We start from the raw sequence: 24,136 nt of genomic DNA, 5'->3' as shown, positions 1-24,136 counted from the left end.
AGCGCCCGGTGTTAAATGCTGGTATGTGGCGTTGTTATGTTCTGCTTGAGTCTGGGTAATGTAGTTTACTACCACGGACTCCTCCGTTAATCGCCGCCGGCCAACTCACGACCAGAAATACATTACCCATAATACCCCGGTTCGAGGACCCCACATGCGCAAGGTCAGTAACACACACAAGTGGACGTGGTCGTGTCACTAAATTTTATGCGTACGGTATAATTTCTGTAGTCTTTGTTCACCAAATTAATGCAGTTTGTTCGTTCCCGCTTATATCCATGTTATGACCCAGTAGTCATTATCCAACTATATATGATGGAGTTTTAAACATACTTGTTTGTGTGCAAGCATACATACGGTATGTGTAATTGCCTTAAAGCACTGTAAAAAGTCACATTAAACAAATGCAACATACAATGTCACTGAAAACAAAGCATATTCCTCATGGTGGACGTTTAACAACAGATAGCAATGAATAAATGGATAAACCTTAGGTATTTGCCGTAAAGGAAGCTAAGATTAATGTTTTTCTTCCAGGAATCATGAATTATGCTCGGTTTCTGACAGCAGTCAGTGCGGCGAGAAAGCCATCCCCAATCAGGATGCTGAGTGAGTACTCTTCCCCAACAAGCTGAACCACATCACACGAGTATTCACACACACTGATTGTGAATATTGATATGCACCCTTGTTTGTACAGAATGATTTATCTTGAAAAGTTGCACAAAAACATTTTATTCTAGCTGGAAGGTTGTTGAGCCCCATTTTCTGCATGTCTCTCTGCTGCAAGGGTGGGAATGTGGTAATTATTAAACCACAAAGGTCACGATTCAGTTATTCTTTAAGAAAACGTCTGAATTAAGACAACTGGAGATAACTGACCAACTTGACCTGGAAGTTTAAGTATAACATTCTGATCAAAGATGACAACAGAAACATTATGTGTATTACAGTCCAAATGCATTGGTTTTCAGTTATGTTATTTTGTTTTTAGCTGTAGAGTTACTGGTGTCCTACGGATATGTTTTCAGATTTATTTTTTTGATTGCAGCTCTGCAAGCATAAGTTATCCAGCAGTTATGCTACCATCTTCATTGTAGAAAGAAGAGGCTTTGTCCTTGCAAGTCCTACTTTTGTAGTCATTTAATAATACTGTCATAAATCATAACACACATCTTTCTGCTCCAGACCAGAAACTGGCTGTACTTAGCATTTATAGAGGTGATCACTCATACTGATGAGCAATTAACCCAGTGAATTTGTTTTGCAGCAGCCTACCTGCTGCTTATATGCATAAGTTGGAAGTCCTGCATGGTTTGTAAACACTGTGTGTCTACAATTTGGATTTGTTTTTCTAAGAATAAATGATAGCACTTCATAGTATTTATTTGTTCATCTGAGGTTATATTTACCTACTTTTAAAACCTGGCGAGGGCCAAATTATTAACACAAAGAACTTCAGTGTACGCTCCGTCTTTTTCACACGATAGTAAACAGGTTTTAATAGCTTACAACTACATGAAGTATTGATTTTTTTTTATTTTTATTGACCTTTATTCATCCCACAAGGGGAAATTATTCTCTGCTTTTAACCCATCTCTAGTTAGACTAGGGGGGATCGTATAATGTGAGCTGATACTGTTGATGCTGTCTCTCTCCTAAAAGCTGAGTTACAGCAGCGCTCGCCTCCATCTCTCATCTCCCTGGCTGGCGGAGCTCCCAACCCCAACACTTTCCCCTTCCAGTCGGCAGCAATCCAATTAAAGAATGGCCAAACGATCAACTTTGACGAGATACTGATGAAGAGGGCCCTGCAGTACTCTGCCTCTAATGGGTCAGATGAGATTGGCACTTCGAGCAAACACTTTTCCACCTGGACTGATTCTGTTTTTTCACAACTGCTATGTCTTCCTTGTCTCGGACTTCCACCTGCATGCAGAATCCCTGAGCTGCTGACATGGATGAAGAACTTGCAGAAGGACCTGCACAAGCCTCCCAGTGCCAGCTACAGCCCTGAAAAAGGCCAGATGGACATGTGTGTGACGACGGGGAGCCAGGAGGGGCTCTGCAAGGTCAGAACACCACCTTCTACAGCCTTGGTGTTATTGAGTATTTTTACGTTGCAGCAATTTGTGAGTTTTGTTATGTGTTGTTTTCTTTCTCGTTTTTCACAAATTTGCCTCTGAGACTGCTATAGTACCTAAAAGTAATGACGTTATTTTAATTTCAAATAGGAACTACACTTAATGAAGTAATTGTACTGATTATTGAGGCACCGAAGCCCAACAGTTAAGTAATTATCACGTATTCTTTTGCTTTTAGCTGTTTGAGATGCTGGTTAACCCTGGAGACAATGTTCTACTGGATGCACCCACGTATTCGGGCACGCTTGCAGCAGTGAGCGCATTTATTTGTTTCCTTTCCTTTCTACATCACAAATGCATTGATTCCAGCTGCGCTGACCACCAGACTCTGTGCCTCTGCAGCTCCAGCCTCTTGGTTGCAAGTTAATAAACGTCCCCAGCGATCAGCACGGCATGATCCCCGCTGGCCTGAAGGAGGTTCTGTCTCGCTGGGATCCGTCGGAGGTCCAAAGGCCCGGCAGCACCGCTCCCAAGATCCTCTACACCATCCCCAATGGAGGAAACCCCACTGGTGCCTCCATGACGGCTGAGAGGAAGAAAGATGTGTACGAGGTTTGTGTACTTCACGTAGCGACCAGGCAGTGACACAGAGATGTGTGTGTCTGCGTGTATTCACACTCAGCGATACCTTCAAGTACACTCTGGAGATTCTATGACTCTCTTTGAGTCTACATATTTTTAGAAAGCAGCCAGTGGACCGTTGGTGCGTCTAATTAAACCCTGCACATTCACTCTTTCCATTACAAACACTTGGCTGTTGAACAGTTGGCCCGGCAGTACGACATGCTCATCATCGAGGACGACCCCTACTACTTCCTGCAGTTTGAAAAGGTTCTCTGTTTGACTGAAAATCTTTCCTTTATTTATTTTTTTCAATCTTGGCTTGGATAGATAATATGCAGCACTTCAGAAAGGTTTATGTTGTGTTTTTATGTGGCAGCCGTGGGCTCCAACATTTCTCTCTATGGATGTTGATGGGAGGATCGTCAGGACAGACTCCTTCTCTAAGATCCTGTCATCAGGGTGAGTAACTCAGTGTTTATGCTTGTGGTGGTAATTATTTAAAATTGAATAGACGTGGCCCAACAAGTCCATATCAGAACACAATACTGCACTATATTTCTGCATGTCGATTGATTTCTTTTTTCTTTGTATGCCAGAAAGCAAAAGCTTCATTTGAAATGTTATGAAAACATTGAACATTTCTTTGCATGAGAGCAAAAATCAAATGAAATGAAAATCTCTGACATGACATGCAGCGAGCTGTTCAAATTTGCATCCCACTGTGACATCACAGACCCAAATCAGAGTATTGGAAGACAGCATTGATACTGTACCGGTCATAAGAGTTGTGTAAAACGATGAAAAAAATGTGAAATACACTGTCTGTACAGCACTTAAACATAAAGAGATCTATGTTTAAGTGTTGCAGGGGAAGATCTTCCAGTTTGATAGTGAAAGCAATGTTTAACTTCTAGTTTCATGCTCAGTTGCTCCGGTTTGCTTGACTCTTTCATCTCTGTGTGTTTAAGGCTCAGGATAGGTTTCGTGACTGGTCCCAAACCGCTGGTAGACAGGCTTGTGCTGCACATCCAGGCTTCAACGATGCACACCAGCACCTTCACCCAAGTGAGTGAAACCTTCACTTTGGATGTCAGTTTTTGCATCACTGGGGAACTTTTTAGTTTTCATGACATTCTGTTTGGTGGGTTGAATTTGATCCTTTATGTACTAAAATAAAATATACAATTATTAGAAAATGATGTTTACAGGGAAAGTACAGCACCTCACGAACCTCCATGCAGCAAACAGCACAGAGCTGTGCAGGTCCACTGCTCCTGTGCAGAAATCGCCTGCAGTGAAGCATATTTGACGGCAGACTCATCCCAATCCTGCACATGCTGGCAGCTTGTGTTTTCATTTTTTCTCACGTGTGGCAGATTTGCACAGACTAATGCCGAGCAAAGATGAGTAGCCTGCAGTCATGCTGCGATGGCTCTGGATTAGCAGCAGCTGCAGAGGATGAATAAGTGGGATCTATAAAAGAACTGCCGACACCCTCCTCCGATAAACATCTTGGCCAGTGCATGAAACGTTTAAGACGCACACACACCTGTTAAAAGGACTCAACACAGAAACAAGCACAAGTTAGGACAAGCAGAATTATGTAGTGTTAGTCTGTGTTGAGCAGTACTGGTGAAAACTAAACCAGTGTTGTTGAAGTATTAATCTGAAGATAGATTTCTGCTAATAATTTACAGTGAAATAATTAGTAGTGAGGAGTGACTCGCAGTGTATAATCAGAGTTGTGTGCTTCCTCTTCAGCTCATGGTGTCTCAGTTGTTGCACAGCTGGGGACAAGAGGGCTTCCTCCAGCACATAGACAGGTACAGGACTTCCTGCATGACTGGTTTAACTGGTCTGGGACAGAGTTTGATCAAATAATGATGCCTATATTTACTATGACAGCAACTCCTGCACCAGTAGCTGAAATGGTTTTCTCTGCATCTGCAGCGTGATCGAGTTTTACAGGAAACAGCGTGATGCTATGATCAGCTCTGCAGACAAGTGGCTCAGAGGTCGGTGGACTCCTGCAGAAATAGAAAAACACTCACAAGTTGCTGTTTCGGCAATTTTCAAATCATCATATTGGCACCTCGGTGTGACGTTTATGCGCATGGCAACAGATTTAGGTGACGCACATGTGTTCAGGTTTGTTCTCCCAGACTCATGTTATTGATGGACGAGTTACCAGAGAGGGAGCAGATGCATATATTTAGAAAAAAGATCTTCATATCAATGACATTAATTTACCAACTATTGATTCTTTTGTTTTTCTTTCTTATAGTTATAATCAATGCGCACATAATTTTTTATCAACAATGAAAGATGGCAGAGGCTGCAGCCCTCGCGAGTATCATTTATAAAAAAAAAAAAAAAAGGAAAATACACCACTGATGTAAACACATGAAGTGAAACTCGTTGCCTGCTGTGTCGCGTGCAGAGAACTGAAAGAAAACTTCTTGATCTGATAGGACAGACTGTGGCCTGCAGGTGTTTGCATGTATGTGTTACCAAACAAAAAGTGCAAAATAGATAATGAGCAAGCACCGACGTTCCTATTTCCAGAGTAAAGCCAACCTGGAAATATTAGAAATTGCAGTTCATTGACTGACCTAAAAAAGTGGCTAAAAAAGTGAGTCAATCTCCTTTAACCCAACTTTGCAGCTCTCATTTCAGTAGTTAACATCTGAGATGTGACTAAAGACCTAACCGAATATATTCATTCATGCTGTGAAGATAATACATTTCTAGTGATTCTGATTTTATGAAACGATGCCAGTCACTGGGCGTGTATTGGCCTGGAAGGGTCTGAAGCTTAGTTGAAAGCAGGCAGCTTGTGCTAATCAAAAGTGGGCTTGACGCAGCTAAATGCCGTTTCTTTCAGATTCGGGCACCGTAATGACATTTGAAATGTCAACTCTGCAGCTCCTCCGGGGTGGATGAACATTTGTAAATCCCACGCAGATGTCTGACTCAAATTAGAAGGCACAAATTTACGATGACTTACGAAAAGAGCTAATAGCCAGGTGCCGTCACAGAGAGCTGATCAACCGTTTACGTGGTTTGTTTATCCTGAAGCATCACCACTTACTGTTAAAGTTTAACTGAGTTCAGCAACATGCGAGGCTGGCTCATCCGAACTGTTTCACCCCACACATTTCCACGGCTCCACAGCAATTTGTACATTGCAAGTACAGATGAAGCCAGATTAATGGCCCATCTTTATTTCTACAATATTACAACGATTCAAGGTACCGGTATATGATTGTGGTCCATCAGCAGTTTCAGACTTGTTTTAGGCATGCACACTAACTGCTTAAGAGGTTCAATGCCCAACTGAATTTCAAAGAGGAAACAAGTACACTTGTGCATTTTTTTATCCTCTGCAAAACTGCTTTACTGTCTCAAATTTCAAAAAGAGTCAGTAACACCCCACTTCGTTCAGCTTCACATCTGCCAAACATAAAAAAATGCATACTTGTGTACAGTATATTTCCACATTGAGGGCGTTAGTAGTCAGTGGACAGTAGTTTCATTGTCATTCTCAGAATTGAAAATGCTCAAATAAAACAATGAACTGTTGTTGCAGCACACTACTTACTGAATACTGAGTTGTTCGCTTTTGTGCATTGATGGCCCACACCACTTCCAGCTGCAGCCACTGCACATGTGAGGAGGCAATCTACTTAATAGACTGCATGAGTTATTTAAAAATGCAATGGTACAAAAAAGAGAAAAAGTAAATCATCTTGTGAATCAGAATACACACTGCAAGTTATTTGTTCATAAAGTGGGTGGGTGTGTGTGTGTGTGTGTGTGTGTGTTTGAGTGTAGATGTGGCAGAGTGGCACACCCCATCTGCAGGCATGTTCCTGTGGATGAAGCTAAAGGGCGTAGCCGATACCCAGCAGCTCATTATGGAGAAGGCGTTGGAGAAAGAGGTCAGCGCACACAAAAATGCACAACTCATGAGATTTAACTCCACCCACTTCCACACAGTCAAGGCATTTGCGTGTTTGAGACTGTTGTGAGATGCTTTGCCTCTGAGCTGAGGCAAGATTTGTGTTCCAGTAGAGCGTAGGATGGCGTATGTAAAGCAGTCATTGAGTGCACTGTGAGATTTCCCTCCTACACACACACATAAACACACACACTGTAAACCACTCCTGAAGCATTTGGTGATTGGCCATGAGTAGAGCTCCGAGTGTGGGAGCCGCCAGGCTTTTCCGAGGTCTCTGCATGGTAGACTTCTCCCTGATGAATTAAGAGTATTTAAAGCCCTCATTCAGCCCAAAATAAACTGTTACGTGCACAATGGAGGACTATTTCAAAGCAGTAAGAGTCTTGAAGACCGCTGCTTGTTGTGCATCCATGTGTTTGTGTGCATTAAAGGTCCTCCTGGTCCCTGGAGGTGTCTTCATGATCAACAGCAGTGAGCCCTGTCCCTACGTCAGAGCGGCCTTCTCTCTCTCCACACCAGAGCAGATCGATGAGGTTTACACACACAAACACACAAACACAAACACACATCCCACAGCTGACTCTAATCGGCCTCAATTCTGCCCGCAGGCTTTCAGGAGACTCTCTCTGCTCATCAAAGATGCCTTGTGATGTGAGCTGTGGTCCTTCCTGGCAGATGCTGCATCATGACCTTTTAATGTATTAGTGAGCTGTTGGTTAAGTTTGAGTTTAATGAAGATGCTGCTTCAAACTGTGTCTTAACCAAAGTCAAGAGGCAACACTTTGGATGATTGTACATCTTTGACAACCCACCGTAGCCTGGAAAAAAACAAACTGCTGCTCTACTGTTCTTTCACTCAGTGAAGAGGTTTTTATCGTGTTAATGTACAAAAGAGTAAATAGAACATTTTTAATCATTGTTGGTTTTTGCCTTTTATTTTGTTGGTTTATTGTGGTTCTCAATCAGTTAAACATAACTTTGGAGGTTATAGATATGAAATACAGCGGCAAGCGCAGTTAGTCTGCTGCAGGATTTCACAGATACACAATACTACATCAAATCGGTGTTGTGTGCACTGTAAAGATGACCTTGAGTCCCCTGAAAGGCGCCTTAAATAGATTTATAGTATTATTATTTTTAATATTATTATTAGATGGAGAGGGAAATATATTATTTTAAAGAGGCATGAATGTGCAGGCAGGTAAATGAAACTGAACTGCATTTCAACTGTTAGAACATTTTCCTGAAACCTGGGTCTTCCAGCGAGTCCTTTCCTTGACGTCCTGCTTTTAAACGGGAGTAATCAAGATACATTTCATCCCCAAGAACAGATTGTGCTGGCAGTGTTAGGTGGTTTAATCCTGCATGCTCATTAATATGAGAAAGAAGACACTTGGTTAGAAATAAAAACAAACAACTTCTCTCAATTAAAGTTTTTCTTATTGGAGATTCAAAGCAAACTTACACACAAACCTTTTCTGTTCGGCAGAACAACCTCCCAGAAAGACCAGATCAAGAAAGTGCATCATAGTTTTCTACTGACAAAAATGCTAATATTTAGATATATGATTACGATATAATTGGCTCAACTGGTGGAGAGGAACCGTAGTGTAGACTTAACCCTCCCTTCGTTGGAGCCTTGTTGGTTCCCAATCACTCGGCTCTCTTTGTCTTTGTCTCCCAAACATCGTGGGTTTGGCCTTGTACTAAAGCAAACACTCTTGGTCGTGTCCCCTTCGTCGCTGTGTTCTTGAGATAAGCAAACTACTTCAAGCGATAAAGAGTTAACCTGCGTAAGCCTGTGTGATACCTTCACATGATACACAGATTTTGCCTGCAGAAGAAAGTGAACAAGGTCACAGTTTCCAAATGATGTTTAGCCCTTTTTAATCTATGTTTTAGTTCTCTGTAACTTTTTTTTTTTTTTTATCCCAGCATTTTATTTTTGCCTTTCTGCTCTGATTGTGACAGGAAAACGGATAAGTCGAAAGCAGTGAAACTTTAATTCCTGGTTATTTGATAGTTACGCTCTATGGCGTGATTATAAACGCCAAACTAAATTGTAGAAAGGCCTAACATTAAAAGGTTTTAAGCTAAAGGAGTAAAAGTAAACATCCTCTTCTACCTATCGTTGAGGTCAGAGAGCTCTGATTAGTGAGAGAAAGGACTGAATCTGAGCAGTTAATCATTTATTAACAGGTAACATGAAGTGGTTTTGAGTAAATACACTTAAAGTGTATGCACAAGTCCTTGAGAAAAAGCCTATGTTCACAGTTAATTTGGTAAAATAAAACCTCACGTTCTCATGTTTTCTGTTTTTGGAAAGCATTCAACAATCAGACTATTGATCATCTTATATGAGCGGCTCTAAGATGAAGAGCCAGTAACCGATGGACTATTTCCTGTTAAAGACCGGTTTATTCAAGTACAGAGGGTGCCAGCTTAGTAGGATTTTCTTGCTGTTGCGTAGAATATGCAACTAGGTAGACCCTGAATTCAGTCCATATGTACAAATAGAGCTTTAAACTCATCTTTGACTCTAGTTCTGTAAATCTCACGGCATCTACTAAAGGTCTGACCTCATTTCATCTATTTGTTTAAAGCTTGTGCAGTTCGCGATCACATAACAGTACCTGCTGATAACAACAGCGTCCATCTGCCGATTGTGTTTTTTTTCCTCTTGTGCAGACTTTCTCCCTGCTGTGTTGATGGTGATGCAGGTCTCGTTACAGACTGATGGAGCTCTCAGAAGTGTTTTGGTGCAGCTGAAACACTCATCTGTGAAGGATAATAGGGTCAGGGAGGAGGAGATGAAAGATTGTTGGAACATTTATATCAGTGGAGGGCAAAGTAAAAAAAATCCTCTTGTAAAAAAAAAAATAAAAAAAATCCATTAAAAGTAAGCTTTCTTAATCCTGAGCTAAAAAGGTCTGCTTGACATGATGGTAATTGCCTTTACCAACAGTTGGTTTAGTACGACCTACTAAAAAGAATTGAGCTTTTAAAGCACTTTTAGACTCAATTTTGTTAAAACTAAAGCGAAGCATCAAGTTTTATATAAATGTCATTCGTTTGGATGTGAAACACAGAAATGTCTGGTTAAATTGGATGTTAGCTAAGAAGAATAATCAACAGTTGCTTCTAAACGTTATGAAATCACGTGCAGAGAAATAATGAAGTCAAGGAATAATAAATGCAACCCAATGCAAGACGACAAACCCACATCCCCTTTCATATTCGCAGCGTCTATGCACAGATGGAGCGTTATTGAGTCACATATTGACTGTCTGCTGAGTCCTGGGTGCATAACATCAATTTTTGGACTATAGTTTCAAGGTCATCACTTATCAAGGCTGGCCCACAAAAGAACAGCCTGAACAACCCTGGCCTGGTCTCTGTGTGCACAAGCTTTTGCTGTGTCTTTATTTCTCCTTGTAATATTTGCTCTTCTGCTTCTGATTTCTGCTGCCCAGCAGGACGACACTCCACCTCCTCCAGCTTTTCATTACACAGCCTCTTAGCTTGAGTGGCTTTTGACTACAGTCCATTTATTTGTTACTGTATGTCAAGTTACTTAAGATGCAGTCAACAACCCATCACAAAATTGCCATGAGAAGTTTTCTCTTTATTTGCCTTTGAAGGCCAGCAGCCATTTATTATCTTGTTATTGATCTTTATTTCTAAAATGACACTATGGACAAATCTCCGCTTGTTTTCCCTGTTTATATTTTACAGCTATTAGTCGGTCAAGTGATGTAAGATGGTATGGTCATTAAAATGAATTAGTCCTCATATTTCTATATATACCTTGAATATATGAGAGCTATGGGGGGGGGGTTCAAAAAACAATATATTCATGGGATTTGTCTGCAGATAAGAATGCTATAGTGACATAAGAGCAAGGGATAATTCCTCCATCATATTTCAACTCTGCAAGTACTGGACTTCACTGTTTCTCGATTCCTCTGAACTTCCTCCAAAGTTTATGCAAACTATGGAAAGGTTTGTGCACTCTGAATACACCTTATACAAATACCCGTGCATGCAGCTGTATTTCATCACAGAATAGTCTTTCTGTAAAGCATCACATGTTTATTTCACTTTAAACAGGACCATAACTTACATGAACATTATGGTTTATAGAAGAAAACTTTAATCTAATGATTGTATTTATAGGTTCAAATGAAATTAATCAACTAGAAAGGACATTTGCACAAACTTGATCATATTTTAACAACCGGTGAATCATCCATCGATCCATCCATTTTCTATACCCGCTTTTATCCTTTGCAGGGTCACGGGGGTCTGCTGGAGCCTAACCCAGCTAATTTCAAACGAGAGTCAGGGGTTACACCCTGGACAGGTCGCCAGTCTATTGCAGGGCCACATATATAAACAAACAACCAGACACACTCACACCTACAGGCAATTTAGAATCATCAATTAACCTAGTATGCATGTTTTTGGACTGTAAAGCATCACATATTTATTTCACTGTAAACAGGACCATAACTTACATGAACATTATGGTTTATAGAAGAAAACTTTAATCTAATGATTGTGTGTATTGGTTCAAATGAAATTAATCAACTAGAAAGGACATTTGCACTAACTTGATCTTATTTTAACAACTGTGGGAATCACAAATTAGTTATTAGCTTCTAGGAAGAGTCTGTGTTGCATTTCTGCATTGGCCCTACTTTTCAGACGCAGAGATCAACCCCCATAAACTGTTATCCTAAACTCAGGACACCTTAATTTGGAGTAAAGTGACCTTACCCTCCATGCAAAGGGTGCACAATTCCCAAATCCAGCCTGTCGAGGCCGGATTATCCATACACTGAACCAGGCGAGCGCCCAGGTAACCAGCCAACAAGGGGGCACCAAATCAAATGACTAACTGGACCATATATGTCATATTTTGTTATTTTCTCTATATATTTGCTGGAAGAGGAGCAAACAGGTACAGCAGTAACCAATGATATAATAAAAATACATTAAAATAATAATTATAATAAAATAAAAAGAATTGTGTTTGAGTGAGTGTCTTAACAACTTAACCTTAAATCTAACAGCCTACACATTTTATTAATGTGCTGTTCCCTACCTTCACACCAGCTCATTCAGGCCTGTCTGATTGTTTAGTCATATGCTGTAATAGTTTTGCATGTAGTCCTCAGACAGGCCATATATGATGGAGATGATGATAGTTAACATGTGGTGTTACATTGGCATGTGAGTTGCATTCTGATTGGAGCATCAGTGTAGTTTGGCGTTTGTAGACTCATGTCTATCTGTGGTGTTACTCTTAGTTGGTTGCTTGTCTTACTGTACATGTATTTGTAGTATGAGTGTTGAGCAGCAATACGTTCATTTAAATCTATGGTCTTTATAACCATGGTAAATTTCCCCTTTTTTAGTGTGTGGTCCCCCTGGGGCAGCACACTGAGTTAATCCGGGCCTGATCCTGTCCTGGCAGCTGGACCGGTCTGCTACCTGCCGAGAAATGCTACTTTGTGGTTCTGCGCATGCGCACAGACGATTTTCAAAGTTTGATTGCCACGCTAAATTGATAATATGGGATGTTGAGTATTTGATCCTTCAAAATACACTACCCATGACATGAATCTCATTGCACTTTGTGAACATTATACGATAAAGAGAAAAAAAAACAATTCTATCGCTTTAGTTGATATTCATTCAGTCAATCGCCTTTATTTAACCAGGCAGGTCATTAGGAACACATTCTTATTTACAAAGACGGCCTTGCAAGAGACAAGGACCACTTGGGGGGAAAGGGAAGTGGGCTAGGGAGTAAAACACAGTAAAATTGTAGCTCTACAAAGGTAGAAAATACGGAAGCGTATTACATTCATTTGACAGCTTCTTGCAAGTTGTGAGGTATCTCGTTAATTCAGAAAAACAGAGCAGATTTTTTTTTCATTAAAACTTTTCTCGGAATTCTGAGATATTTAACTCGTTAATTCAGAAAAACAGAGCAGATTGGGGACAGATTGGGGACGGATAAAAAAAACAGTTTTCTGAACTTATCAATATGAGTCTGTCCTTCACAGGATAAGAAAAATGGATCACTGCAAAAACCCAAATTAAGAATATATTTGTCCTATTTCTAGTTAAAATGTCTCATTTTAGTAAAAAAATCTTATTACACTTAAAACAAGACTCATCACTGGAAAAAACAACAATTTTCACTGGTTTCAAGTAGATTTTCACTTGAAATAAGTAGAAAAATCTGAACTTTATCACAATATTCGAATTTTCTGAGACAGTCCTGTACTATCTTTTATCCCTGTGTCATCTAGGAACAACAGAGACACAAAATACAAAAACTGGAATACTCACAGGAGCATAAGATTCAGGAAATGTATCACATCTTAGCTTGAATTAATGCTTTAAACTCCCCTTTAAAATGATACCAAAGACAATATTGTGAAACATTGACAGATATCCTGTACATGAGTCTAAACCAGGATATGCAGCAGCATCTAAAATGTAATTTTCTGAAGGGGGTGGGTGACTTCATGAGCTGATTACTATGATACAGCTGCCACTCGGGAAGGGTTATCATCAGTACTGGAGTTGAGGGGGGATGAGGGGGGATGGCATCCCTCCTGAAATAATAACGGTCAAAATCATCCCCCCTGTAAAACTGTCATCCCCCCTTTCCATCCCTTATGTCATTTCATCAATTAATGTGGTTTTACTTCTATTTCAACATTTAGAGTCATCACCAGAAAAATAACACCAGAAAAATAACTTATTTGACAATTTTCACCTGTTTCAAGTAAATTTTCACATGAAATAAGTAGAAAAATCTGCCAGTGGGACAAGATTTATCTTCTTAAGCAAAAATATCTTGTTCCACTGGCAGATTTTTCTACTTATTTCAAGTGAAAATCTACTTGAAACAGGTGAAAATTGTTGTTTTTTTCCAGTAATGAGATTTTTTTTACTAAAATGAGACATTTTAACTAGAAATAAGACAAATATTCTTGTTAAGATTTTGAGTTTTTGCAGTGCTCCATTTGACTTATCCTGTGAAGGACAGAGTCATATTGATAAGTTCAGAAAACAGTTTTTTATTGTTGTGTTTTGATGTATTTGATGTAAGCCCAGTGGATATTTAAAGCTTACAGAAGGCTGCATTTAACTGCTGCTATGTCATTCCTGCAGTATTTCTGCAGGTGTTTTGGTCAGTGCTATTATTTGTAATATATTATATTATTTGTAATCAGGACAAATTATCCATCCCCATATGATAAAATCCACCATCCCCCCTGATTTTTTTTTTTTTAAACTCGAGTACTGGTTATCATACCAGAATATCATCTACAGATATGGATCTTTTCAAATTATAAGCAAGTGTGGTCACCTTGAGTGGTACTGACAAGTGAAATTTTGGGCCCATGGACTATATGGTGTTAATAATAGCAGGTAAAGCAGTCCCAGCTGGGGAGACACCGCCTCCTCCCGCCCGGACCAGAACTGATGGCGGCTCCGCAGCAGCAGCTCTAACTGCTGGTCCTCTCCTAAACTAACACTACAGTTTACCGGCAGCAGACCTGGGTGTGAGTATGTATTGTTGCTGTTTCCAGCGGGTAAAGGGCGGATATTCGGGTCGTTTTGGGGGTGATTTAGCGGATGCTGTCGACGGTACCGCCGTGTTTCCCGTTATTAACCCCTGAAATGAGACGTGTCAATGTCACCGGGTCCGATCTGCTACGGTTATTAACTATTATCAAAATAACCTGCCGGGAAGGTTAATAAAATTAACATTTGGTTGTAACCCGGTTCTCCAAACCCCCCAATATAAATGACCCGCACCCAGCACATAGCCGGGTCCCACGGGGCTGACGCTTTTCTCTCGGTTTAGTAGCTTTAGAGCTTTAGTGAAAAGGAGCACAGTCCTGATGTTTGATAATAATCATAATTACAGATGATAATTACGTCAAACTATAAGCGTGGTTCTTGTTTTATCCTCGTAAAGCCTGAATTATGGTTCAGAGTTAAATCGACGCAGAGCCTACGGCGTAGGGTACGGCGTAGGGTGCGCGTCGCCGCGTCCCTACGCCGTAGGTTCTGCGTCGGTGTAACGCGGAACCATAAATTAGCGTTAAGGCAGCATAAGGCACGTCAATCAGGCGGACCAGGGAGTAGACGGAGCCCACGCCGCTCCGTTATGTGGCAGCGCTGCCCTGGTTTTTCTACTAAACAAGCAAATGGCTGTTTTTTAATAAAATATCACGGCTCATGTGCAACAGGGGCGTTAATGATCATCAGTTTAAATATCTAATTTTATTAGAGGTCATTGATGTTTTTTATTTTTGTCTTTCTGTTGTAGAGCTGCTCTTTTTCATCGTCAATAAAATCTCCTTAATTGCATAAAAAATGGGGACATCGGTGAGTTTTATGAGGGCAGACAGGCAACTAGGTTATAATTCAGGTGGAAAGAGAAAAGGGAAAAGGACAGCTGCAAATACCTGTCTATCAACTGTTCACATCTGACAGGAAATGGACGACGACATGTGGTTTCATTGTTTATCCTCAGCAGGGTTTAAACCTGTTTACTTTGCTTTTAATTAAAATGTTAAACTGTTTCAGCCTCTACGACAGGAAAACTAGATGCTCTTCTCATTTGAAAGGGGGTTATTATATTCTTTTACTCTTTTTTAAATATGAATATAAATGAATCCTTTATTTTTATTACAGAAAAGAGCACATTGAGTTATTTACAATACACATTACAGAGAAAACACACCAACAGATTATTTTGTGAATCAAGATTACTGAAACTCGATGATTTGGTTAAGTTAACTCACAATCATGTACACTAAATGTAAAGCATTACCAGAAAACTTACAATAAATGTGTTTACTTTCAGTTCAAATAATGAAGATAGTCGTAGAAAATTAAATTTTAAACATTTATTTGCCCGAACAACTTTAAAGCAGATGAGTGTTTCTGTTGTTGGAATTAAGTTATGGAATTCATTACATTATGATTTAAAGGGCTGTATAAACATATTTCAGTTTAAAAAGAAATTTAAAGAGAAAAAAATAGCAATGTATGGATGAAATAGTCAAAATGTATAATATATGCGTATGGAGACAGACAATCTATCTTAGATTTTTTTGTTTTTCTTTCCTTGTGATATTAATTAAGGTATAATACAATTTTCTTCTTCTCTGCTCCTTTCTGGTTATGGAATATGCTTTTGATTGTGTCGTAATTTTACTTGTTTCTTTTGTTTGCATATTTCCATGATTGGAATAAATAAAAATGAAATAGATACTGTAAACAGTTGATGTTCTGTGTTTATTTTTGAGGGTTTATTATCAGTTTGTTCCATCTGCTGAGCATCACATCCCACACATGTTGAATATCGCTGCACTTGTCTCTGTTTGATACAATCAACTTTGTTGTTACAGTGAGATGTTTGACAATCCAGAGCAGAGAGCCAAATTGTCGTCATCTATCAGGAGATAACCAGTCTGCAGAATGGAGGCACAAGAGGAATGACAGTCTCTTCGCCCTTGGGTGACGCTCCGACAGTTTACCAAAATGCACTGGGCCGGTGGATGTATTTCGCTGGTGCTGGTGGCGGTCCTTGCCTCCCACACCGCCGGGGCCTTATCGGTGGATACGGCTGGAAATGGCACAGAAAATAGCAATGTGACAGATGGCGGATTTGTCCCCGTTGCGTTCACAAAAGTGAGTCAGATAATTGCCCGTGAGGGGAGCTGCGCACTGATTGATTGCAACATCACTGGAGAGCCGTTCCCCAGCGTTCAGTGGTTCAACTCTCATGGAAACCTTCTGGACACGACGAACGGTGAGAAAGACAGTTATGTTTTTAACCTGGTTTTATATTTCCTTTAGTTACTCGTCATTCTACGACGGAGTATTAGGGCCAAACTAAGACAAAAAAAAATTGGAAATTACGAGAATAAAGTCATAATATAATGAGAATAAAGTCGTAAAATTACGAGAATAAAGTCGTAATGTTGTGAGAATAAAGTCGTAAAATTACGAAAATAAAGTCGTAATGTTGTGAGAATAAAGTCGTAATGTTGTGAGAATAAAGTCGTAATAGAATAAAGTCATAATATTATGAGAATAAAGTCGTAAAATTACGAGAATAAAGTCGTAAAATTACGAGAATAAAGTCGTAACAATACGAGAATAAAGTCGTAATGTTGCGAGAATAAAGTCGTAATAGAATAAAGTCGTAATATTATGAGAATAAACTCGTAATATTATGAGAATAAAATCGTAATATTACGAGAATAAAGACGTAAAATTCCGAGAATAAAGTCGTAAAATTCCGAGAATAAAGTTGTGACATTACGAGAATAAAGTCGTAATGAATAAAGTGGTAATTTATGAGAATAAAGTGGTAATTTATGAGAACTCTAATAGGAAGAATAGTCTTCTCCCTGTGTTAAAATGAAGAATATTGAGCATCTTGTGAAGTTATATTTATATATTTATAATATATTACAACTTTATTCTCGTAATATTACGACTTTATTCTCGTAATATTATGACTTTATTCTCATAATTTTACGACTTTATTCTCATTACATTATGACTTTATTCTCGTAATTTCCTTTTTTTGTTTTTTTGTTTGGCCCTAATACTCCGTCGTATCATTCATTTGTAGTCTCATTGTCAGCAATGTGGATATGGCTAAATTCAACCCTCGGAGAAACATTTAGTTGAACTTCTTAATCAGCTAAAGTACTCAGTACTTACAAACCAGCACACTCGGATCCTTTTAGAGTAATTGAAAGCTTAAACATTATCCAGACTGTTATAATACACGGCATGTGATGCATGAAATGGCAGCGCTGCTGGGTTTTTTTCCTCTGAAGACTGAGTTACTGTGAGTGAGCAGATTAAAGTTGCAGATTTCATTATAAGGTCCCCACAGTGAACAAAGAAAACCTTCAAAGCTCATTGATTTAGTTCAGATAGCTGTAAAGAATGTAGAGTCTGTCTGACTTTGAACAGGACAGTCTTGCTTTCCAGCGGGGAACATTTTTGGAAGGTCTGTGTCATAATTATTATAGATTTCCATTCGACTCAGTGTCCTTTGTCCATCCTTGAATATCCTCCTCAGGAGGAATGAAGAGGGAAGAGTGGTTTGTTGTTAAGAAATGTCTCCTGCACGAACCTGTTGAAACCTGCCACCAGGACAGGAGGGCTGCATTGCTTCCTAACCCACAAACCCAGAACAGGGTTTATAGCTTCAGAGAGTCAGGAATATGATTAAGGAGGAGCTGACTTTTCCTGTTGTTATCACAATAAACAGCACTTTCTTTAGAAACAGTGTCACTATGCTGCACATTGTTTATTTTTCCTACAAATCCACTTCGAGCGTTGGGAAGCACATCAGTCACATTCTATGATCTTATAGTGGAGATAAAATTAGAAAGGTTGCTCTCGCCTGAAAAGGCGGATGGGTGGGACGCAGTTAGTCGGCCGGAGCGCATTTCCTGACTTCCCAGTCATCTCTTCCTGAAGACACTGGTGTGGGAAATAATTGATTATAGTAGAGAAGAAGGCGGCAGGAGTGTTTTGTTATCTATAGGGAACATGCTGCATATCTATAGAAGCCATCTGACATGCTTGTCCATGTTTACTCCTCCCACACAGTACAGTTGGTGAGAAATTCATTTATAACTCACAGAAATCTCCTCAAAATCATTAAATGAAATTGTAAAACCAAATTTAGAGACATTGAATTCTTGTGAAGGATGTAAAATATGTAGAGATGTACCGATTGACCGGACAGGGACCGGAATTTGCTGATTTTCAGCTTGACCGGTGACCGGCAGGTCACCCTCCCTTTTTTTTGAACAGATTACATTCTGGTCTGTTTTGCACATGCAACATATAATGTATGCAGCACATCAAATGTGAAATAGATGCGTACACACGTAGCTGGAGCAACATGGACATTTTTACTGACTAAGGACTTAAATACTGTCGGACAGATGAACTGCAACATCCCGCCATAAGTTTTCTGAGGTCGTAATACGGGGTGTAATGTTGTAAATGGGTAAACTGGCATGTGTAGCCGACTTGAACGCACCCATGTTATGTCAGTGAATGTTAGCTGTGGCCACCAGCTTCATCCATCCAGGATGAGGGAGCTACTGGTGAAAGTTTATAGAGGAATAATCCATTTCACATATTGTTTTGGTGCTGAAATCAGAGATTACTGCTGCGTTTAGGCGACGCCGGGTCTCTGGAGAGTACAAACTGCTGATTGCTTCACTATTCTTCTGATGGGGAATGGATGATGGCTAGCTGTTGGCTAAGCAGACTACCAAACAAAAGGCTTCGTCCATAATGTAAATACATTTATTGCTTCAAATTAATTCATCTGAAGTGGTATTAGAGCCTTATTGGATGTGAAACCAGAAGTTTTTTGAATCAGTATTTAATTATGTTTATTTCTGATGCCAAGTTGCACATTTTCATATGGAATTCAATGGAGGTAAATTAATATAAAGCAAATGCATTTTATGAATGTACCTGATGTGGTACAAAATAATAATATACAGTAGTCAACATTTAAAGTGGATTAAAAACACATGTTATGAAAGAATTTTTGACAATATCCATTCTTGTTTTTTGGAAAACTTTGATTAAATGTTTAAATCTACTTCAATTGATGACTGTATATCGCTAAAACCACGCAGATGTGCTTCAGCGAAGGTTTAGCAACACTGAAGAGAAGCTACAGTTCACTCTGGAGTTATTTATCACAACCAAGTTATAGAGTCAAAGTTTATAGCCTACGTTTCTATAATAATTAAAAGAAAAGTTATACATAGCAGCAAATAACTATATAACTAGTATTTCTATTATGGATTTTACAATAACAAAATAATTAAAAAAAAAATATGCCTAATAATGGAAACCATGATGCCAAAAAAATAAAAAAAATTCTGGAGCTTTGAGTATAAAACAATCTTAACTTATTGGTGGTTAAGCTCTCTCCGAAAAATCAGAACTGGCAAAACCGGTATTGAGAGGTCACACTCACTGAAAAATCAGTAACCGACTCGGTGCATCTCTATAAATATACAACTTAACCATGACTTTGTGCAAAGACACATGGATACTGTCGACTTTCATGTGTTTGTTTTTACTGAAAGAGAATCAGCTTTGCAAGAAAGTAAAAAAGACAAACCGGTTTATATGGTAATATAAGCAGATGGCATCACGTTTAGTTTTATGCCAAACTATAAGAAATTACTTGTTTGCTTTTTTCTGAATTACAATAAACTTCCTTCCACCATCCAGAAAGCCCAGTTATTAACATGCAGTTGTTTGTAAAGTTCAAATAAATTGTCCTTGTATTATGACTTGGATGTTATTGGTCGAATAATCTGACATAGTGTCATGATGTTTTTACATTTATACATTACAGTGAGCGTTATTGAACTCCCAACAGAAAACAAACCTATTCAGGTTTGAACTGCCAGAGGATTGATACAGCACTGCATTGATTCTGATGAGATTATCAGTCCAAACAACCACTTCATTAATCTGATGACAACCAAAGTAGGACACTGCAGTCAGGCTGCATGTCGAACACGTTTGAAGCTTTTTCAAAAACTTGTTTGACACAGATGGTTCGGTCTACTCGCCCCTGTACGTTTACTGTTGTTGGTGGTTAAGTTACAGTATTTGTTGCTTCTGTATTATTGAATGCCTCTAACTTTAATCATTTACTACTACTATTAATAAAATACACTTGACCTGCTTACATGAGCCTATGAAGAGGTTTTATGCTCATTTTAGTTGTTCCACCCCAGAATGTGGAAAGGCTGATGTTGCTTGCACAACATGTAATGCAACCTCCTGTTTAAATATTGAAAGCGTGGCAGAGATATTCAGGCCACGGCTTCATTCTGGTGTGTCTGAACAAACACATGAGAGGGTTCATGGACACTTGGGAGGGGGCAACATCAACTGATTTATCTCGACATTCAACGGATAATTTACACGGATAATGAAGTGAAGATCAACATAAGCGACCTCCTAACAAGCTACATGTCTAGGTTCTCATGAATATACATATTAGACAAAGCAGTATGTTCCCTGACGTTGTCAGACTCTCTAAGGAGTCCGAAAAGTAAAATGTAAGCAACTTTGAGAAAACAAGTTCCTCCAAAAGCAGCAAAGGTCAGCAACAAACAAAAAAACCCACTGCAGAGAAGTGTTTACTGCAGCATCACAGCAGGAAGACAGATGCATTAAGAGGATTTTTGTGGTTTAAAGTTTGACTTCAGTCAGTTGCTTAATGAGTGAACCGCGTATTCACTGGGTTGCTGCCAGAGGTTAATCCTGACTTTAAAAGCAGGGCAGAATGTGCAGTTTTTTTCCACACTATAGTGAAATGAATAAACTAGAAGCTGTGTTTTTACCGCCAAGTAGAAGATTTTCAGCTTTGAAGGAAAATTAAAGTTTAGTTTATCTCATAGGTCTTAATTTCATCAGTTCCTTTTAAGGCGTTATTCACTGAAACATATAGATATTTAAGTTGGAGGAAAACGGCAAGGGTCATGTCAATTTTAAAAATCTTTTTTTAAATAACCAGGAAGAGCAAAGAAAAAAAATCTGCATCTGCAAACATTGTTCCCTTCCTTAAGGCCTTTGAACCAAAGATGAAACTATTGAAAGACACCCACATTTGACCTACTAATATCCACATTCATAACACTCAAAACCTCTATGATGGATTGTTCTTTTGTTAATTTTTTATTTTTTTTGCATGATCTTGTGCACAATCAAAAACAAATCAGAATCATGTTTATTTGGCCAAGTCAGGTCAAACAAGACGGGGAATTTGACTCGGTTATTTTCCCTCACTGTACAGTAAATGGACAAATAGACATTTATAAAAATGTAAAGTTTATGAAGTCATTAGGTTTGATCAGTGTTTGATTTCTCTGTGTGTCCGCAGGTGGGAAGTGGTGGCTGCTGGACAACGGTGTCCTCAACATCACCAGCATCGAGTTCGCAGACCGCGGCAAGTACACTTGCAAGGCGTCCAATGCGTACGGCAGCATCAACTGCACGGTGACGCTGCGCGTGGTGTTCACCAACGGCGACATGGGCGTGTACTACATGGTGGTCTGCCTGGTCACTTTCACCATCATCATGATCCTGAACATCACGCGCCTCTGCATGATGAGCAGCCACCTGAAGAAGACGGAGAAAGCCATCAACGAATTCTTCCGCACCGAGGGCGCGGAGAAGCTGCAGAAGGCCTTCGAGATCGCCAAGAGGATCCCCATCATCACCTCGGCCAAGACGCTGGAGCTGGCCAAGGTGACGCAGTTCAAGACCATGGAGTTTGCGCGATACATCGAGGAGCTAGCTCGGAGCATCCCGCTGCCACCGCTCATCATGAACTGCCGCACCTTCATGGAGGAGATCCTGGAGGTGGTCGGGGTGGAGGAGATGAGACACACCTTTGTCAGGCATGTTCCCGAGTGGCGCAGAGAGGCCGTGGGTAGGATTGCTTCGATCGGGGCGAGGGATGTCTTCACTATCTTGCAGGTGAGAGACAGGGAGCGCAGCGAGTCCCCCACGGCTGACTCGGACAACTCCTCTGTGCACGAGCAGCCGCAGCACATCGCCATCCAGGCGTCTGTCCACCCACCGATCGCAGTGGGAGGTTACTGCAGCATCGACCTTTCATCCCAGCCTGAGGCCTCAACATCTTCACCTCCTCCTTCCTCCCACACACCACTGGCTCTTCCCTCCGTGGAACAGCCCGAAGCTGTAGGAGACAAGACCGCCGAGGAGGAGGAGGAGGCTGCAGAACCCAGGGAAGCGGCTGCAGAACCAGAAGAAGCGGCTGCAGAATCAGAAGAAGCGGCTGCAGAACCAGAAGAAGCGGCTGCAGAATCAGAAGAAGCAACTGCAGAACCAGAAGAAGCGGCTGCAGAATCAGAAGAAGCAGCTGCAGAATCAGAAGAAGCAACTGCAGAACCAGAAGAGGCGGCTGCGGAACCAAAGGATGCGGCTGCAGAACCCGAGGAAGCGGCTGCAGAAACCAGGGAAAGCAGGACCCCTCCCATCCAGGTGTTTTACGAGAGCCATGTGTGACGAAACAGTGAGGAGTGATCATTTAACTCTATGCATTTCCACATGAAGACAAAAAAGGTCAACAAAACATTGTTTCACATTTAAAGAACAATCCCATTTTTATTTGTCTTTTCTGAATTTCTTAAAACTTTTGTAGGCTGATCCACTGACGAGAAATCATAAGCTTTTTAGATACTTGAACGTTTTCCTCAGTCTGAACTTTCATGCTTGAATGTAAATGGGATAAGTTATCAATATTACTAATGTAGTAAGCACAGACTGTACCAGAACATTTCCTGTGCTGAGTTGGTCATAGCTCAGATTATTCTCTAGGTTAAGTTAGTAGGTCACCTTTTTTTTTTCTGGGTGGGGGGGTATTCAGTTATTAGTTTCTTATAGTGTTACGATTTTCACAATTTAGTCCAAAAATCTGCCTCAAAAGGCTTTCCATGCTGTTCTCTCCAGACCATGGAAAGCAATCCTTCTCCATCCACGTAAGAGTTGACGTTCAGCTACCGTCAACACCACTCTGCTGTTGTACAGATGCATGCTGGACCGGTGAAGATATGGATGAGTTTGTTTATAATGTCATGATTGTACAGCCTTTCAGTACCAGATGAGCAGGCCAGTGATGTGGGTCAGTTTCTCCTGATCAGACTCCTCTAGGTGCAGTTTGTAGCCATTTCCTTTGAAATAATTTTAAGAGTATTATATTATTATTATTACCCAGAGTGGTGTGACTTTGTTTTCATTTTATTAGTAATTTTTTCTTTAGTCTTCTCTGATTCTTCAGTAGAAAAGAGAAGCTCCTTTTTTCTGTCATAACGATATAAAGATTTAAAATCCGACTCCTGATCTGAACTCAGCGTTGTCTTGCTTCTGCAGAGGCTTTACAAAGTTGCATTTCTGCCTGCATGTATAAGTGGAGATGCTGAACCTTTTGCTCTGGGAATAAGGACTTGTTGCATTTCTTCCTTCGCTTGGCTAAAAGTCTCGTCTGTGGCGAAGATGAGCTGGACACTGCTCTGCTTTTACTGGTGCTCTTGACATGCCTCTTTTGTAGTGAAATAAAATAAAATTGCTGTGCTTTAAGAAAAAAACTGTTGTACGTTTTCTTTTTACCAACAACTTTAAAAAAGTCTTAGCTACAAAAACATTAATATTCATGTTTTATGCTTCACTGGACATTTTTCTCAATTCTCAAGCACGGCATGCTCTAGTAGCGTCCTGGTGGGTACAGTTAGTGATGCGAGGACAGCCGTAGCCATGGTAACGGGCTGTCAGGTCTGCTGTGAAAAGGGTCACTAAAGAGATGGATTTAATTCATCTTTAA

The 24,136-nt window shown here is 40.0% G+C and overlaps 2 protein-coding genes across 5 annotated transcripts; both read left to right on the top strand.

Moving 5' to 3' along the window:
* The first annotated feature begins 12 nt into the window (after window positions 1-12).
* aadat (aminoadipate aminotransferase) lies at window positions 13-10,339 on the top strand. 4 transcript variants are annotated; one of them, XM_061710832.1, is made up of 14 exons: window positions 165-211; window positions 538-609; window positions 1,666-1,834; window positions 1,940-2,072; window positions 2,323-2,397; window positions 2,487-2,696; window positions 2,910-2,975; window positions 3,085-3,167; window positions 3,677-3,773; window positions 4,470-4,531; window positions 4,659-4,723; window positions 6,543-6,649; window positions 7,101-7,202; window positions 7,278-10,339. In XM_061710832.1, exons 1-14 carry the CDS (start codon window positions 208-210, stop codon window positions 7,317-7,319), a joined length of 1,287 nt encoding a protein of 428 aa, XP_061566816.1. In that variant the 5' UTR covers window positions 165-207; the 3' UTR covers window positions 7,320-10,339. The 4 variants fall into 4 exon arrangements, with proteins under 4 accessions (XP_061566815.1, XP_061566816.1, XP_061566813.1 ...); XM_061710831.1 differs by lacking the exon at window positions 165-211 and adding an exon at window positions 13-163 and having other exon boundaries at window positions 7,101-10,339; XM_061710829.1 differs by having other exon boundaries at window positions 7,101-10,339.
* A 3,790-nt stretch (window positions 10,340-14,129) lies between these two features.
* mfap3l (microfibril associated protein 3 like) lies at window positions 14,130-23,921 on the top strand. Its single transcript, XM_061710032.1, has 3 exons — window positions 14,130-14,258; window positions 16,119-16,522; window positions 21,674-23,921. Exons 2-3 carry the CDS (start codon window positions 16,252-16,254, stop codon window positions 22,822-22,824), a joined length of 1,422 nt encoding a protein of 473 aa, XP_061566016.1. The 5' UTR covers window positions 14,130-14,258; window positions 16,119-16,251; the 3' UTR covers window positions 22,825-23,921.
* The last annotated feature ends 215 nt before the right edge of the window (window positions 23,922-24,136 follow it).

The sequence above is a fragment of the Cololabis saira genome, chromosome 20 (genome assembly GCF_033807715.1).
Source record: "Cololabis saira isolate AMF1-May2022 chromosome 20, fColSai1.1, whole genome shotgun sequence".
Lineage (NCBI taxonomy): Eukaryota > Metazoa > Chordata > Actinopteri > Beloniformes > Belonidae > Cololabis > Cololabis saira.
This window is presented reverse-complemented; position numbering and strand designations above follow the sequence as displayed.